The 17,040-nt window shown below is 43.2% G+C and overlaps 1 protein-coding gene across 1 annotated transcript in view; it reads left to right on the plus strand.

Annotated features, from left to right (window-relative positions):
• The first annotated feature begins 515 nt into the window (after nt 1-515).
• The window catches only part of EZR (ezrin), a 37,723-nt gene continuing 21,198 nt past the window's right edge, over nt 516-17,040 (plus strand). The window contains exon 1 of the mRNA XM_085055760.1: nt 516-811. Coding sequence (XP_084911886.1) covers nt 800-811 — 12 coding nt within the window. The 5' untranslated portion in view covers nt 516-799. The remainder of the gene's footprint in view (nt 812-17,040) is intronic.

Below are 17,040 nucleotides of genomic sequence, written 5' to 3' on the forward strand. Positions count from 1 at the left end.
AAACACAGCAACTATTACAGGCCAGCACCGATGCCCATCACTAGAGAAAGCTGAACTCATTCCCCGTTCCCCGGGCTGCATGGAGGCCGGGGCAGCTGGGGACCCGGTGAGCCCACGCACCGCAGCCGTCCCTCAGGGTCCTCTGCCTCCCCTGTGCCGGGCGCCTTTCCCGTGCCATCCCCCGGCTTGGGAAGCGCCGACCCCGGGCGGGGCCGTGCCCGCTGGGCTCCGCTGGGCCCCGCTGGCCCCGGCGCGGCCGGCGGCAGGTGCGGGCGCGGGGCGGCGGGCAGGGTCTGCCCGCGGGGGTCGGGGCCGTGCGGGCAGGGGGCGACGCGGGGAGGCCGCGCGGCTCGGCCGTGCCGGGAGGGTCGGGGCGGCGCCGCCTCCTCACACCGACACCTGTTGCCTGCCGGTTCGCTGGCGGCCCAGCCCGGCCCTCACCGCGAGGGGCTCGGGGGCTGCTGGAGGCTCCGGGCCGCGGTGCCCCCTGCGCCCCGGAGACGTCGAAGCGAAGCCGGCGGGGGTGCCCGGCGGTTGGGCGAGGCCGGTGCCGCGCTCCACAGGCGCCGGGGGGAGCGGCGGGTAATGGCCGGCGGCGGTGAGTCACCGCCGGGCCCCACCTGCCGTACTTAACCCGCCGCCGGGCGGCCGGCGCCGCACTCGCGGGCTGCGCTGCCGCCGTGGCCGGGAGCGGCTCCTTCCTCCTGCACCTCCTCCGCACGGGGCGCTAGGCACAGGCGAGGCAGGCGCTGCATGAACGTTTGTCTCGGGAGTAGCAGAAGCACCAGCAGCCCTCAAAATGCCGAAGCCGGTGAGTGGGGCGCGGCGGGAGGGAGGCGCTCCGCGGGGCCGCACCGGCGCCCTCCCGCCCGGCGCTGGGGGCTGCCCGAGCCCGGGCGCCTGGCGGGGCGGGCTGTTGCCGGGCTGGAAGGGCTGAATCCCGCTCCCCGGGACGGGACGGGGCGTTTCGACTCGAGTGCCCGGGGAAGTTCTCCACGGCGCTGGGAGGGAGCGGCGGGCTCCCCGCTCGGGAGCCACATCAGCGGCTGCTCGGAGCGGGAGGGATGGCTGGGGCTGCCTGCGGGCGCCGCGGGCGCCGGGCCGCGGGCAGGACGGAGGCGCCTCGGGTGGGCTGCAGGGGCACCTCGCTGTCCTGCCGCCGGGGCCGGAGGCACGGAGCCCCGGGAGCTGTGCTCCTGAGAGCAGGCGGTGGATTGCTGTGTGTTGTGTAGCGCTTCCGTGCTAGACACGCACAGAGCTCCCGAGCAACTCTCGAAAGAAGAGCTTTCATCACGCTCCCGCTTAACGAGAAATGATACAACTGCGCTGGCTGCCATTTAGTATGCTTGTGGCCTATGCATTTATCTACAGGAAGCGTGTATGCATCTGTAAACATAGGAAAAACCTTGTTCCCTACTTGTTTTGCGATCTTAAAAACCGAATGCCAGGGACTCTTAATAAAGTTCTCCAGACTGGGCTTTACCGCTCATTATCAAAGACCTGTTTATCTTCCCCCCGCCTTTTTTTTTTCTTTTTTTTTTTTTTTCTAATTTGAACGGTCTTTTCCACTCCTCCTTCTTTCTCTTGACACCACCGCCTCCTCACCGCCTCCGCCTCCGACCTTCTAGTGGGTTTTTTGTTTGTTTTATTTTAAAGTCTGCTGCTCCTGTGCTGGTTAGAGACGATAATTCCCTTGAGGAGCCAACTGCCTAATGCGGAGCTTTGAGCAGGCGTTGGAGCAGACGCACTTTTGAACTTTGAAGAGCATAATCAGAACAGATTGTTGTTACTATCTATTTTCGATAGAGGCAATATTTCTTAAAATGCAATGCAGCGAAGGAGTTATGTGAGTATTAGCTCACATAAATGAAATGTGAAATAGGAGCAAACAAGCTTATCTTTGTGGTAATAAGCAATTGATGTTTTACCACTGTAAAATCAAAGTTAGTTGAACTTTTTTTCCTTCTTTTTTTTTCATGAAGTGTTTAGGTTAACTTACCTTGCAGTTTCTGTAAATCTACAAAAAAAACCTCGAAAAAACCCAAAACAAAAAACAAAACAAAAAACAAACGAACAAAAACCCCCAAAATCCACAAAAACAACAAAAAAAAGCCAAAACACCACCAAAAAACCCCCAAAAAACCAAACCAACAAAGGACAAAAACACGCCAAAACCAAACTGTGCTCAGTCTTTTTAAGAACTGATAAATCTTCAGTCTCCTTGGCTGTATTACATCAGTGGGAGGTGATATATTGCTGCATATAATAATGTCTAACTGAAAGGACCCTTCTGTAACTGAGGGAAGCAAATATATAATTTACAAAGCATGGATATAAAAGGTTGTGTGTGAATAATCTCTTTCTGCCTTGTTAGCTGTTTGCTAATTACAGAGTGCTTTCTTGAAATATCCTGGTTAGAATAATCTGAAATCCTGGTTTAGGACTAAGTCGCACTGGAAGCCATGGATAGGTGTACAAAAACTCTTTAATCTCTTAAAAAAAATACAGCTGTGTTTATCCTTTTGCTTGGCAGGGCTATGTTTGTATTCCCTCAGAGACGGTGATTTTTCTTTGTTTCTTGCCTGAATAGCTAGTGAATAACAAAGGTGGATGGTGTAAATCACCTTCCTTAGGGGAAGGACAGTAGTACTGTAAAGACTTCTGAGATGTGACCTGCTGTCTGGGATTTATGGACAGGACTCTGTGTCAGTGCTTTGTAAATACAAGCATTTTTTTATATTTAATCTGCTGCTCAGCAGGGTTAACTGCCACCTTAGTGTAAACAGAAAAGAGGAATTTTGCAGAAGTTATTTTAGTAAAACACATTGTTCAGTCTGACTGCTTTAGACTGAGACTGGATTTGGATCCTTCCCAACTCAGCTCATTTGATCTTAATACAGTTAAATAGGATTCGTGTCAGTTTGCATGGAAAGAGGATGTAAAGCTGTCACTCCAGAGGCAGAACTGTGCTCAGGACGAATGTGACAACAGCCTTTGGCATGTTTGAGGAATGATAGCATGACCTCTTGGGATGCACAGGGAAGCAGTGTGAGTTTCTGCTGGCCATTTGACATGGATGCTAAATATTTATTACCTTGCTTGTTTGCATGTGTCTTGTCTACATGGCATAAGTGAACATGATGTTGTTTGGCAGACTTCACCCTGCTGTGTATGAAGTCTCACACACTGGTCATCAGTTATTTACAAGTGAAGGTTATGATGGCAGAAAGCAGAATTTTGGTGATGCCTTTCCCTCTTGCCCTGCCCTCCAACCCAATGAGCTAAACCTTTATATGAAACTATTGTTTTAACAAAAATTATAAATTCATGCAGAAAGCTTACAGGTCATGTTTGTAATTTATTATTTCGGAGTAAACAAATAGTGAGTCCATTAACACTAGAACATTAGTGGTTTTGTATTCTAATTGAGTACCAAAGTGAAGAGCTAGAAAGCCAGCTGTACTCCTGATTCTGTGGTAACATTTGGTCACAATTAGTTGTATCTGGTGCATGCTTACCATGCTCAAAATAAATTTTAGTAACAGTCCAGAAAATAATTCTGAAGTAAGTATATTTGTTAATATAGACATGTTTTAATATATAATGTAACACAGACATTCTGCCATGTGTAACAGTTACAAAGTAACAAGATCTCTCCAAGGTAAGCTATAAATATATAACCTATACCCAGTTCATGAGGGTTTATGGCTGCGAGTTCATCAACAGTTCAGATGCATGATTTCCATCTAGTCTGTACAGAGGTTCTTTAGTCTTTACAGGTAGTGAATTATTTTGTAAAGAAATGCAAAAGGTGTCATCTTGTCCAAATCTTGCTGTGTTACCTGGAATGTTAAATAAACTTCCTTGCTCAGCCTTGCATCTTTTCTTTACTGCAGTGTCTGTGTGCTCTCTGCATTTTTCCTAGATTTGTGGTACTAGCTTATTTCTGTTTGACTCTTTGAATGGATTGTGTTTTATGTGAATTATATCCTCTTGCAAAACAAACCAATCTAATAAATTGTGGCTAGAACAGCATGGCTGCGGGCTAATGAACAGTGCTTACCGAAGAAGAAGGAAATGTGATCTCGGGTCTATAGAGCTGTTAATTTGATCTGATCTACCAGCATTCTTGGTTACTTTATTGAAGGTGGATTTTTTTGTTTGATTGGTTTGGTTTGGGGTTTTTTTTCTGTTTCCTCTTGGGGGAGAAAAACCCATAAATTTTCATAAGAAATTAAGTCAGCTTTGCAGCATAGCCTTTGATTGATGTAGCATTGGACAAGAACTTTTAATACTTGTTTGAATGTGTATAAAACTGCGTAAAGAGAGGACAGCAGTAAATGCAGTCTAGGAGCTTCTGGTGCTAAAGAGAAAATCCAGCTGAATAATATCCAGAGGCACCTTTTTTTAACACCTTTATTAATGGCCTGTGGTCAGAAAGCTGAGCATAGTGATGCTGTGCTGTTGAAGGGGAGGTATTATTGATGTAGAGGGCCAACATATAAAGGGGATTGAAGGACTGGGGTAATGAGGTCCCTTTGGATATAGTTAAACTTGGAGGGGTGGGAAAAGAAAGTCCCTCACTAAATAGGATAGAAGGAGATGGATTAATCAGTGGTAGTACAAACTGTCCCATTGTCCATGTCATCTGCAATGTGTAGGGCTTCTCTAACAGAAAGCATTGGTAGAAGGTGCTAGTGAGAGCTTTCCTTTATGTGGGTACTTACCTGTGTCCAGAGGAGAAAATTCAAAGCAGAACCTAGAGAGGGGGTTTGGGATGACCAGAGACAGAAATCCACCTTAAGAGGGTGCTTGGCTACTTTAGCCTGGTAGAATTCAAGGACTTATCTCTTCCTTCACCTGTGTAAAATGTAAGGGATTTAAATGCCAAAGAGGAGAAAGAATTGCTTTAAGCAGAATTTGTGGTTTAAGAGACTTTAAAGCTTTAGAACAGTTAAGTGTGTGTGGTGGGGGGGGTTTTGTGGGTGGGTAGGATTTTTTTTTTCCCTCCCCTGTTGATCTTATTAGAAGACTATTCCAAGACCCAACATCCCTTAAGATAAAATTTGACAAGTACACAATTTAATGCTGCTGCCTGTAGGAGTGGGTAACTGGAACTGATGTCTCAAAAGGTTTTTCCCAGCCTTGTGTTGTTAATAATGTGCTAGTATGTGCTAGGCATGAAGTGGTTAGGCAAGTCCTCCATACCTGTTTGATGTTGAATAAACATGCAGGCTGTCTTCAAGTTCTTTTTCCGGAATACAAGTCTTCTGCCAAACCTTTATGTGTCTGCGAACAGACTATGGTGTTAAAATTCATCAAGTTTTCAATAAACCAGACCAAAAATTATGCAAGTGTAGTGACAGAAATTTATTTCCAAATGTAAACAACTAATAGTAATTGTTCCCAGATCTTCTCAATGTATTCTTGACTGTGTGTCTTCTAACTACACACAGTGGTTTTATCGCAGAGTTCCTCACAGCAGATTGCTGTAACTGGACTGAAGTAATATTACCTTTTCATATCCTTAAGTGTTCATAGTCAATTAAAATAGTCATAGCTTATGGATAGCTATAGATTTAGTGAAGAACAGAATATTACCCTTGTAAGCACCAATTGCAGTACATTAGGTGATACAGTGTATGATGTACTTGATACCAGGAGATATATACTCACTCTGGGACAAAATGGAACCCAAAGAAGCTTCCATTTGCCAAAGGTAAGAACTCCCACTCACTGCCGCAAAAGAAAGGTAGAGGATGCTATGAGTAGTAAATTTGAGGAGATGACTGAAGTTATAAGAGAATGAGTTCACAGTTTTGCCAGACCCCTTATTTACTGCATGAGCTGAGTAAGCATTTCCAAGGGCAGTTTGCTGTGCGATGTTAGCTGCTTCAGAGAAGCCAAGGGTGTTAACTGTTATGTTAGTCACTACTTAAAGAATTTCTTAGCCTTCTTAGAGGGCAAAAGGAGGGAGATAAGCCTTCCTGTTCTGCTCACTTCCTCCACCCACATGAACATCTTCCTCTGTCCATGAAAAAAAGCTGTGATATGTCAGGACTTTTTGAGAATAAGACGTCTTGATGACCACTGAAGATTCCTACATCAGTGTCATTCTTGTTTGGCACACTGTGCCCGAAGAGCTTTACATGCACTGTAAATCCCATAATCACTCGATTGACCTTGATGGAAGGTAGTGCTGCCCAGAATCACTGAACCACACTGCACACTGTTAAGTAATGTACTTTAGCTGTGTTGTGTGCTTGCTTTGAAGCCTGGGTCCTGCAATAGATAACATTTAGCCTCTGAGCTGAGAAGTGCAGCTCTTTGCAGAAGAACAGCAGCGTATGCGATCCTTGCACCTAGGAGAGGGGAAAATTGTTGCTATACAAGGCTGAAAACAAGTCACAGCTCAGTGTAACAACTAAACATGCTGCCTCCATATTGCTCCTCTGTTCAGATCCAGATTTTGTTTCTCTTTCTAGTTCCTACTTCATAGTGGGGAAATTCACTTGCCTTCTGTGCATCTGCTCTCATCTTTGAGAGCATGAGTAGCAGCCATCTGCTTAGCTGGGACTGATAAACACCTGATAGTAACAGCTGTCCACTAAAGTAAAAATCCTGACTCTAAGAATTTATATGCAGGACTCTGCCTTCTAATTAAGTAAGAGAAACTGTTGCTTGATGACCACGGACTTGTATTTGGCTACCTACTGTGTAGGCTCAGTGGAAGAGGTACTGACTCCCCTGCACAAGGCCTGTAGCCTTTTCCTGCCTTTGAGAAGGGAGTGTGGGATTGCACTGTTTGGTTTGTGTGCATTTACTTCTCCCTCTCACTTTCATGAGCAGGTGCTATAGTCATTGTATAAAACTCTTAGGTGTCACTATCACCACCTCTTCCTCTCTTGTTTTTGTGTGACCATGCTTGCTGTAATTGTTCTAACCTCAGCGTGAAATGAGTGTGGGAGAAGGTTCTCTGGGGATGAGTGGACGGATGTCCTGTTGCTGAACCTTGAGCAGGCTTACAAAGTGACTCTAGAGTGGCTTGGTTCTGCCAAGAGACCACTTCTCTGTAGATGCAGAGAGCAGATCTGTAAGCTGCCTGCTACCTGAAGAAGTAGAGATTAAAGAATCTCACCTTTATACCCAGGCACCTGAATTTAGCCTGTGTAGCCCAGTAGGTGACTTCAAGTCTTTACAGTAAGATCTGGGCTTCAGAGTTATTTGTGGAAACTAAAGTTGTTCTTCAACACCGAGCTAAATACACTTAGCTTGCTTAACTTTTTGTCTCTGTAGACATAAGTGATTGTACAAAGTTCCTGATGCACAAACTGTGGTGTGAGTTGGTGGACTGATTTGCATAATTGATACTCAGTGCTCTTGGTGTGGGGGAGAATAGTTTTTCTTCCTTAACAACTGACACAGCTGTGCAGACAAACTCTTGAAAGTTTTTCTGCCCTCACTGTGCTCAGGGTACACTTTGGGAACCACTGGCGCATATTTGTTTGCCATCACACATCTATGGTGAGGGGCTGGTGAAGTTTCACCTCAGAAGCCCTTAAGCTGTTTCAGGGGTTAGGAGGGGGTACTTTGCCAATCCTTGCAATCACTTTTCCTTTATGATCTGTAACTACTCAAGAGCAATGTCGTTGTTCTTAGGTGACATTCCAGGCCTTGCTATGACCTACCTTTATCTGGGAGCGAATGGTACCTGTTGCATGCTGTTTGAAGTACCTTCTTGAGTAGTGGAAGCACTGTAGTGTATTGCACATAGATCAGATTATCAAGCTGTCAGAGGTGATCACATAACTCCACTAATAAAATTCACAAATTCCCTGCAATACGTTCCACTGAAGTCTGTGAGTAAAATGAAAGAGGCTGATAAGGAACAGGTAAAACAGAAGGGTGGGATATCAAACAAAAAAAAATCTCTGACAAAGGGATTGGTATCTAGAATGCAGAACAGACATACGTAATTACTGGGCCTTGTGTGACTTGTTGCACTGCTATTTCTCCCTAAGTAAATGGAGTTCATTTTCCTTCTGTATTTTGACGTCTGTATGAGCATGGCTGGCCTTGTAGGTCAGGCAGAAGCCCTTGTAGCCTCATAGTACACCTCTGATGTTGCCCAAAAGCTGATGCCTGAGGAAGAATATTTCAAAGATATGCACCACTGCTTTCCTCTGAGGTACTGGAGGTTGAAAAGTCTTATATAATGAGTTACTAAATGGATTTCTGTGAACTTGTCCAGTCTCCCTTTGAAACCCTGTGAACTCCAGCATCCATAGTATACTTTAACAAAGGCTGTCCTAGATAACTTTCCAAACAATGTGAAGGTTATCTACAAACCTCTTTGCTACAATGCTATTTGATTTTTTTTTTTCTTGTTCAGTGTTGATGCCCTGTCGTTATTTTGTTGGTAGAACAATGAACACATGTTCCTTGACTACTCTTTTCATGCAGCTCATGAGTTTATATGCCCTTATGTCCTAGCCTCAGTTAATTTTCTTCCAAACTGAGAAGTCCTAGCTACCTTAGTTGACCCTTGCATGGTAATTATTTGACCATTCTTGACCTTCTTCCGGTTAACATCTGATGAAAATTCTGCTTTGCATCCTGTAACATCTCCATCTGGGAAGAGTATAGTTACTGAGAACATTTATCCAATAGTTGTTGCTTGGATGCCATATACTCCCAGGTCATAGTCCTGTGAGCGAATAAGTTATGGATAATCCTTGTGTTCACACAGCCCACCCCATTCCAATGTAATGTGCTGCTCTTCCACCCCAGAGGAACAATCACCACAGGGTCTATTGAAAGTTGGGAGCTGTGTGCTGTCATTCTGTGTTGTTGCTGTCAGACTTCTGACTCTGTAATGGCTCTGGGTTTTCCATGCATGTTGCCCTCTAGAACACAGATCTCTGCGTAAGCGTTGGAATAAAAGACACCAGTATTGATGCTTGGATTTGGGGGAAGCTCTGAGGCTATTGTAGCTTTTATTTACATTATTCACACCTTCAGATCCTGCTCCTGGGTTTTGTGACTTGGTACTGTGGTGTTCACCTTTTACAGAAGTTGTTGTGTGTTTGTTGCTTCCAAGTAAAAAAGCCAAGCAGAGGTAAGAAATGGTGTTTGTGTTCCAGATCAAGACTACAAGATACTCATCTATTTTTTTTTATTTTCCTTTGTGGGGATTGTACAAGGATGATATTGCTTTATGTAGTGTAAATACTGGAGATGCTAAATTGTTTAGAAGACTCTGAAATTAGAATAAAACTTAGGATCTCAAACCTCTATGTTATCTGAACTTGGCCCCATGCTTATGTTTCTGATGGAAGACAGCAGAAGATCTGATCCCTTCTGGACTCTGAGCAACTTCTTGAGATAAAGCTTTTTTGAGGATTGTTTGTGGGGCTTGCTTTAAACTTCATGTGCAAAGCCTTAGTCTCGCAACTTCATTATGTTTAATTAGATGCAACAGCTGTCATGATAAAACAGTCTGTGTATGCAGGAGTTTGATCCAGTGGCCTCTAGCTTTCCTCTGTATTTATTCTTTATGTACAAAGGCCCTATTGTTGCTGTACTCTGTGTTCCTAAATCCATCCTAGCATCCATTGAGGGCAAATGACACTTGCAGGCAGTGGTGTTATGTTGAGCCTGTTGTCACTGGCTGTGTGTTCCTTCTTTAAAGAACAGACTTCTGTTTTTACATAGATATTCTGAAAATGCTAATAGAGTATCATACAGCATCAGAGAGTCTTTAAAGTGAAAACATTAATGTATTTCAATGAAACACCATAAACCTTCCTGCTTCTTCATAATATCATGTTCAAAGTAAATCATTCTTACATCCCTCACATAGTGAGGGCAAGTGTTTTGCATGAAAAACACCTGGGCTCCCTAAATGTGCAGGGCTTTGTTCAAGGGTAGTATCCTGGGGCCTTTCAGACTTACACTACATTGCTTTATGCCTTGCCAGAACATAGAGCTGTGCCTAGGTAATTTTACATTTAAAAAAAAGTCAAATATAAAGATTTTAAATAGGCCTCTGTCTCTCAGTTTTTCAACTTATTCCTAGCTTGAAACAGAATGGTGCAGCTTGCTTGTTAGGGAAGAGTTGGAGGAAACTTCAGTGAGTAGAGAAAGATTTTAATTTTTTTTTTCTGGAAAGGCTACTTGCTTGATTTTACTGTTTCACTGAACAGTTATTGTTAACTGTACAGAGATGACCAGAGGTGGAGAATGCTGGAAGTCTATCTGGGACTTCAGCTTTTGGGATCCAAGGCTTTCAGAGATGCACTGTCACTTGTACTTGCCACACCTGCATGAAATCTTCGTGATCTTTTGGCATGCAAAGTGTTATTGCTTGACCTAAGATAAAGAACTCAATTGCAGCCATGGCTGCTTCTTGACTTTTCACGCAGATGCCTACTGTGCAGTTATTATATGCTGACAGAAGAGATAGCAGCCTTCATTTAGGGAACTGAGATAGGCATGTAATTTAGTATGGCATCTTCTGCACATCTAAACATAAAAAAGTTTGAATTTGCATTCTAGGATTATGTTCATGTTTAATTCGAAGGAAGGTTTCATGCTATCTTACAAAGAAGAGTTAAGTGACATGGCTGCAATACTGAACTCATGGATTGGCTTTCTTCTGACCTGTTTGTGTGTGCTGGCAGGGAGGGAGAAAATCATTCTGAAAATTCCACCCCCTTTGTTAAAACTGGAATTTCTGGATGACTCCCCAGATCTGGGCATTGAAGGTTTTCCTGCCCCCATGAGCCCCCCTCCATCCACTTTTATCCAGGAGTCTAACTTTCAGATTTCACTCCAAAATTTTTATTGGCTTCCCTTCAAAGTACTTTATTTATCTTCTGAAAAACTGCCACAGAAGAAGTCATAAGTCTTTTTCATCATGCATGAGAGCAGCAAATGCCTGGGCTCCTATTAAGAAATTTCAGTTAAGTAAAACTGACATAGCTATTGCTCCTTAAATACTGAGGACCAGTACCCCACAAAAATATGGTTGTACAAGCTGTTGCATTAAAGCTGACTAATAGTTAAGGCTAGCAATCATATTGGACAATTTCAAAGTAACTACTAGATTACAGATCATTGTATGCAACTCAGTTTACCCTCAGTGGTATTTCTCCCTCTCCTGGGAAGGTGAGCAAGGTTTTCAGGAACAAAGACCAGCCTACTCAGCTCTAATTTTACCTGCTGCAAATGCAGCAATGCCTAACTGCTTCATAGACTCTGAGGAATTCCATTGGAACGTGACTTAATGTTCCCATTTATTTGCAATGAGGAAGCAATGTTTAACACAATGAGATCTGAAATGGAACACGTCCTTCGGTTCACAGACGGGTATTTTGATTTAGCATGGTATGCTGAGAAACTGGGTCAGTCAAATGGGTGCAACCAGCTTGCCTTGTCAGCCAAGGGGATGCCAGTGACCGTGTCCCCTGTTCACATTTTGTGAACTGCTGAGGCTCTTTTCTTCTTTGTCAGCAAACTGTGCTCCCCGGTGTGCGAGGGAAGGCTCATGGCTGCTGTGCTGCCACTGCCCTCTCCGAAACGCTATGTGTTGGGCAGGTGTGCGTGAAAAGTTCTGTCATGGGAGCAGAGGAGGAATATGAAAGGCTTTCTTCAGTGTTGTGCTGTGCAGTTCTTTCCCATTCTCATAGGAATCAGGTTGTCCTTCCCACAGAAGAGAAATGGTGGGTCTGTCATTTGCCTTCTCATTTCAGGTTCTAGGACATCCTTAAACATAAAAATGTGGCACTGGGAAGGACTTGAACCAGTGTTTTCTGAAGGCTGCATGGAAGTGGTTACATAATATCATATCTTACCACTCCAGCAATTATTGTTTCTTGTCATGTTATCCAGCCTGCAGTAGGACTGCTTTTTGCTGTTTTTCTCCATGTGGGTTTAGAAGTTGTGGTCTTCTGTACAAAACATGTAATGTGTCAGACAACTCCCATTTGGAAAGGGATCAGTGACATGTTTAAAAATAAAATTCAGTTTGAAACAAACAAACCAAAAAACCCCAAAAACAAAACACAAAAAAAACCCCCACAAAAACCAAAAAACAACCCAGAAACAAAGAGAGAACCCCAAACATACACAGACAAAAAACAAACCCCAACCAGCATCTAACCCAGAAACACCTTACCTGTAGATGAGTGCAGACTTTCCTTGATTAACTTGCCCCCTTCCAAAAGAAGCATTCAAATTTGGGTGACAGCATTCCAGCTAGCAAGTCATCAGGCAGGCAGAACAGAATAGTCACCTTCTGTAATGCTTCCGGTGACAAATACACTCAAGAATGTAATTTTCCCTTCTATGTAATAGCATCACACCAGGAAATGTGGTGTTTTTCTGGGGATTATAATAAACCACATCCTTGTCTACAGTCCTGCTGTAGCCCATTGTTTGCAAGCCTGTAATTTGTTCATCTCTGCCTCTACTCCATTCTCACCTCTCCAAGTGTAACACCTGTAACTATTTTTCAGACCTACCAAGATCTTTGAATTCCAGCCCTGTCCTCCCAAAAGACTTACCTGTTTGTTCTTGACTAGGTGCTGTTTGTGATCTTGTAAGTGCACTCCATCTTCCAGGGACTGTGAGAATACTTTTGTTTATTCCCTCAATCCCACCACACTCACATCCCCTTTTCAAGACCTTCGCCTGACAGGAAAAGGTCAGACTACGTGTCCCTGCAGTAGTTCCAGCAAGATGAAGGTGCTGAGCCCAGCTCTCAACTGGGAGGAAAGCTGTTTTGGCAGTCCTGCAACAGTGAATGGAATTGATCATTTGCTTGATATTCATGACGTTTGTCTCTTGCTTTGAAAGAAGCTAAGAAGAATGTAGGTGCACAACTTGTCATATGGTTGTAATTTCACATGGCCCAGATTTGTTGTATGCCTAGTCTATGTTGTATGGTACCAAATCAAATATGTTATTAGATGAGGTTTGATCCATCAGGTAGGTTATTCTGTCAGAGAAGAAACAGACTTGGCTCCAAATATTGTGTTTTTGACATGCTGGTGTTCATAAATTCTTAACAATATCATAAATTGAAGTAATATTTCTGCAGTTGCTTCTGTGTTATTTGGGGTACTTACCTTCTCAGAGTTTTCTTCTCTCCAGAGTCTCTGAACCATTACCTGTTGACTTAAGTAACTTGTGGAGGACAGAGGAATGCAGATACTGAAGTGTTAACAGATTAGCTCTGAGCTCTGAAGCCTCTAGGATTTTTTTTCCCCACTCAAAGCTGAAAATTTTCCCATAACAGTTTCCAGGAGCTGGGACAACAGTTACTCCATCAGTTAGCACAATATCTTTCTTTGTTGTTGGACCTGGAACCAGTGAACACTACTGAATGGAATGTGGAAGAATAGAGAGCAGTTTCAGTGCCCTTCTGATGCTGCTACATGAAGTTGTTTTTCCTATTAGCAGACGCTTAATCACTACACGCGTCTATGAACAGCTCTGGTTGCTAAGGTCAAAATGAGATTACTTTGTCCTTGCAGATGCATTGTTGCCCAGGCCAAGAAGCTTGCCTGTTATTTGTTCCATTAGTAGTTGCTGCTTGTGTGATGAAAGAGCAGACCTGCAGAAGTGAGGATTAATGCTACTACTTTCTTAATAGTATTATTAATATCACTGCTTCCTCTTGCTTGTTAAGACTTCAATATTCCCCCAGCACAAGCAAGTCAGTTTGTGTGTGTGCAAGAGGGCTTAACAGCTCTGTGTGCTGCTTCTCATAGAATGTGCTGTACAGCACTTCAAAATGTGGCTGGTTTGCTTAAATGTATGAGTGACTCCTGGGATTTTCAGACACCAGTGACTGAAGAAAGAAGGCATGTCTGTCTAGGTTTCTCCACTGCTAATTGCCACCACTTGGAAAGCTACTCCTCTTGGAAACCTGCTGTTTAGGAGACTCTGGTCTTTCTTTCTGCTTGGAAAGAGGAAGAAGACATTCCTGAGCATTGTCTAAGGCATTTAGAGCTGCCTAATGATAATGATAAGTGACACAGTTAAGTACCGGTTTGTCCTGTGTTAATGGGTAAAAGTTGGTATTTACTGCCCTTTATCTTATGCATTCACTGAAATTAAATTGTATGGTCTTATTTAAATGACTTGCACAACTTCATGGTTTCACTGAACTATTTTATTATGCAAGTGACCTATTAGATTCCATGCATCAGGGTGCAAAATATCCAAAATGGCATAGTGTGTGAGAGAGCTGGGTTTGCTTTTTTTTTCTGTTCTGCCTTCCCTTTTCCCTTCAGTGAGGGATGTTTTTCAGTGGAGCTGTAGTATCAGGAGAGGAATGGTTAACTTCAAAGATACGCTGTTGCCTGCAATCAGGGACAGATTCTACACCAAGGTGCTCAAGAGTCAGATGTTAGAAAAAACTGGAGCTGTGCATTCATAGTGTCAAACACACCTGAAAACTGGGTGTTTGTGAGAGGAAGGGATTGAAGAGGCAACGTCATCTTAGGCTCCGTAGCTAGGCCTTGATTTTTCCACAGAGATGGTGCCACTCAGCAGGTTGGCAGTGTGTTGCCTCCTTAAGAGACTGTTTTCTGAATGTTTTGCAAATGGCACTTCAATTTTTCAAGTTACATACTCTGCTGATGTGCATGGACTCTGAAAGGCTGCACCTGCCCCACAGATTGATCTACTAACTTAGCATTATAAGAGATGTTGTTTTAACAATAACAAAAGTAAGAGCAAATGCATGACTTAAGGGCATCGCTAAAGCACAGAAGATTCCATTTTAATTTCTAGTGCAAGGATTTTCCATAGTGTTACAGTCCTTTAAACTCTACTCTGAAGTTCTCTCTAGCTCTGGCCTTCATCTTCTTTTCTCTTGTTTGAGTTGGTAATGTAGCTATCATGTTACAGTCCAGTCCAGTCCGAAGTCACTGAACTGGTGTTCAGTCTTTCGTTGTACTAGGTTCTTTGGCTTCAAGGAGGGTTTTTCCTTTAAATGCAAATGGCATTGCCTTTTCAACGGCATGCTTTTTCCCCTCTGAATCCAATTTGTTAGGAATTTTATGCATCCTAAGACAGGGGAAGAGAAAAAACTTGTGTTCTGTAGTGTTTTTCTATGCACAGACAAGCCTTCTAAGGCCCTATTTGTCATTTTAAGTGTGTTACCCTCAGACATAAAAGTAGAGTTACTGAATGGTTAAGGTTGGAAGGGACCTTAAATATAATCTATTTCCAGCCCCCAGAATCATAAAATGTTATTACATTGGCCTATCAAGAAAGAAGTCACATCTTACTGTCTAGGATTTTTAGTGCTTAAATGCACATATTTTTAAATACAAACCCATATTTCATGTGTAACAGCTGTGTGCTGTTCTCTCCCCTCCACACCCCTGTGCTCTTAAAAATCAAAAACTGTTTCATTTTGTTTATGGCTTCAGCGTTGTCCTGGATTACTGCCAGGATTTGGTAGGATCTTACAAAGGACATGCCTTGCCTAGGCAGGGTGAGCAGGACTTCACTCGTGAAAGTTGTCTTAACTGTCTTGCTCTTTTTGTTGCTCATGGAAATTAGTTTGAGTTGTTCGCTGCTTTCCTCCCCAACAATCCCTGAATTGGTTAGCACCCTGGGTGTTGATTTAATCATCTTGGCGCCATGGGGAGTTTCATCTGGTCTGAGCTGAATGCCAAACCAATGGACTCTCAGTGTAACAGGTATCAAGGTTTCTTCAGACTGTCTAAACCAGGGTTTCATGTGGGTTAAGCTCTGTTTGCTGCTTTACTGCCAGCTTCTCTGTCGCTAAAAGCTTTTATGGAGTGGTTGTAGGACATCCATTTAAAAACACTATTAAAACCATTATGTTCTTGAAGTTAAAGCTATGGTTTGGAGATGAGAAGCAGGAGGGCCTAATAGGGCAGGAAGGAGACTCAAAGGATATTCCAATGCAGTCATCAACTCATTGAAGGGACAGAAGGCCTTGTCTCTTCTTGCTCTGCCTGTCATGTGGCTGGTAGTTTGTCTGAGGGCACACCAGGGAATTCCTCTTTGTCCTGATGGTTATGCAGCCCTCAAAGAATACAGAAATTAACTTTTACTGCAGGCCCCAAGTGTCCTTGAAAGCTTTTTGGATAACCAAGTAGTCATGTTCTGGCATGCTTCTGGCTTTGAATGATTGAAATGGAAAAGCAGATTACTAAGATTTTTTGGTCTTAATAATGAAATAATTCTTAATATATGTAGTGGCTAAATAGCTTTAGCACTAAATAGCTCACTGTATAGCTAATCCTACAGTCTTTTAGGGTTGTAGTAAAACAGGACTAGGGAGTTTAACTTCTTTTACTAGCAGATAACCACTAAGGAGAGTTAGAGAAAAATACATGCATACTGGTACTAGCTGGAATTTGTGCTCGGCCAACGATCTGCAGGTTTTCAGGTAAAGGAGTAGGAAGCACATCCTTTTACATTCTTTAACTTGTAAAGTGATACTTGTTTTACACCACTGTGGTGTTTCAGCCAGAAGTACAAATAACTTGCACAGTACAAAACTGAAGACTACGAGCATATGTTTTCTTGAAGTGGGTAGAGAGGGATTAGAATATGATTAGGGATTTATTGTTGAGAGGGATTAAGCAACAGGTGTTTTTTAAGGTCACATCTTTGAATTGCAGCCTTGCTGTTCAAGAGAATTTGATATCTGAACTTCCCCTTTCTTCCTGCACTGGAAACACTTCTTGGGAAACCTTTGGTTCTTAAGGCATGGGAAGAAAACCTTAAACATAATTCCATGCTCCTTTATGGATCCCAAATGCTACAAATAGGTTTGCCAAGAGCTCCTTTTCCTTCTTGCTTGGTCTTTCATCTTGCATTTAGAGAATTTTTTTAAGTCCTAATTTAAAGGACAGTGCTTTAAAAATACAGCTTGAAAATGGTGGCACTAAGTCACGTTCTCTGGTCCCTTGACATGGAAACTGCTTTCAGTCATCTTTCCATATGAAGGTCCTCTGTCATGTGGGAGAGAGAAAGAAACAGCTCTAT

Source organism: Lichenostomus cassidix, chromosome 3 (assembly GCF_008360975.1).
Source record: "Lichenostomus cassidix isolate B80296 chromosome 3, HeHo_3.0, whole genome shotgun sequence".
Lineage (NCBI taxonomy): Eukaryota > Metazoa > Chordata > Aves > Passeriformes > Meliphagidae > Lichenostomus > Lichenostomus cassidix.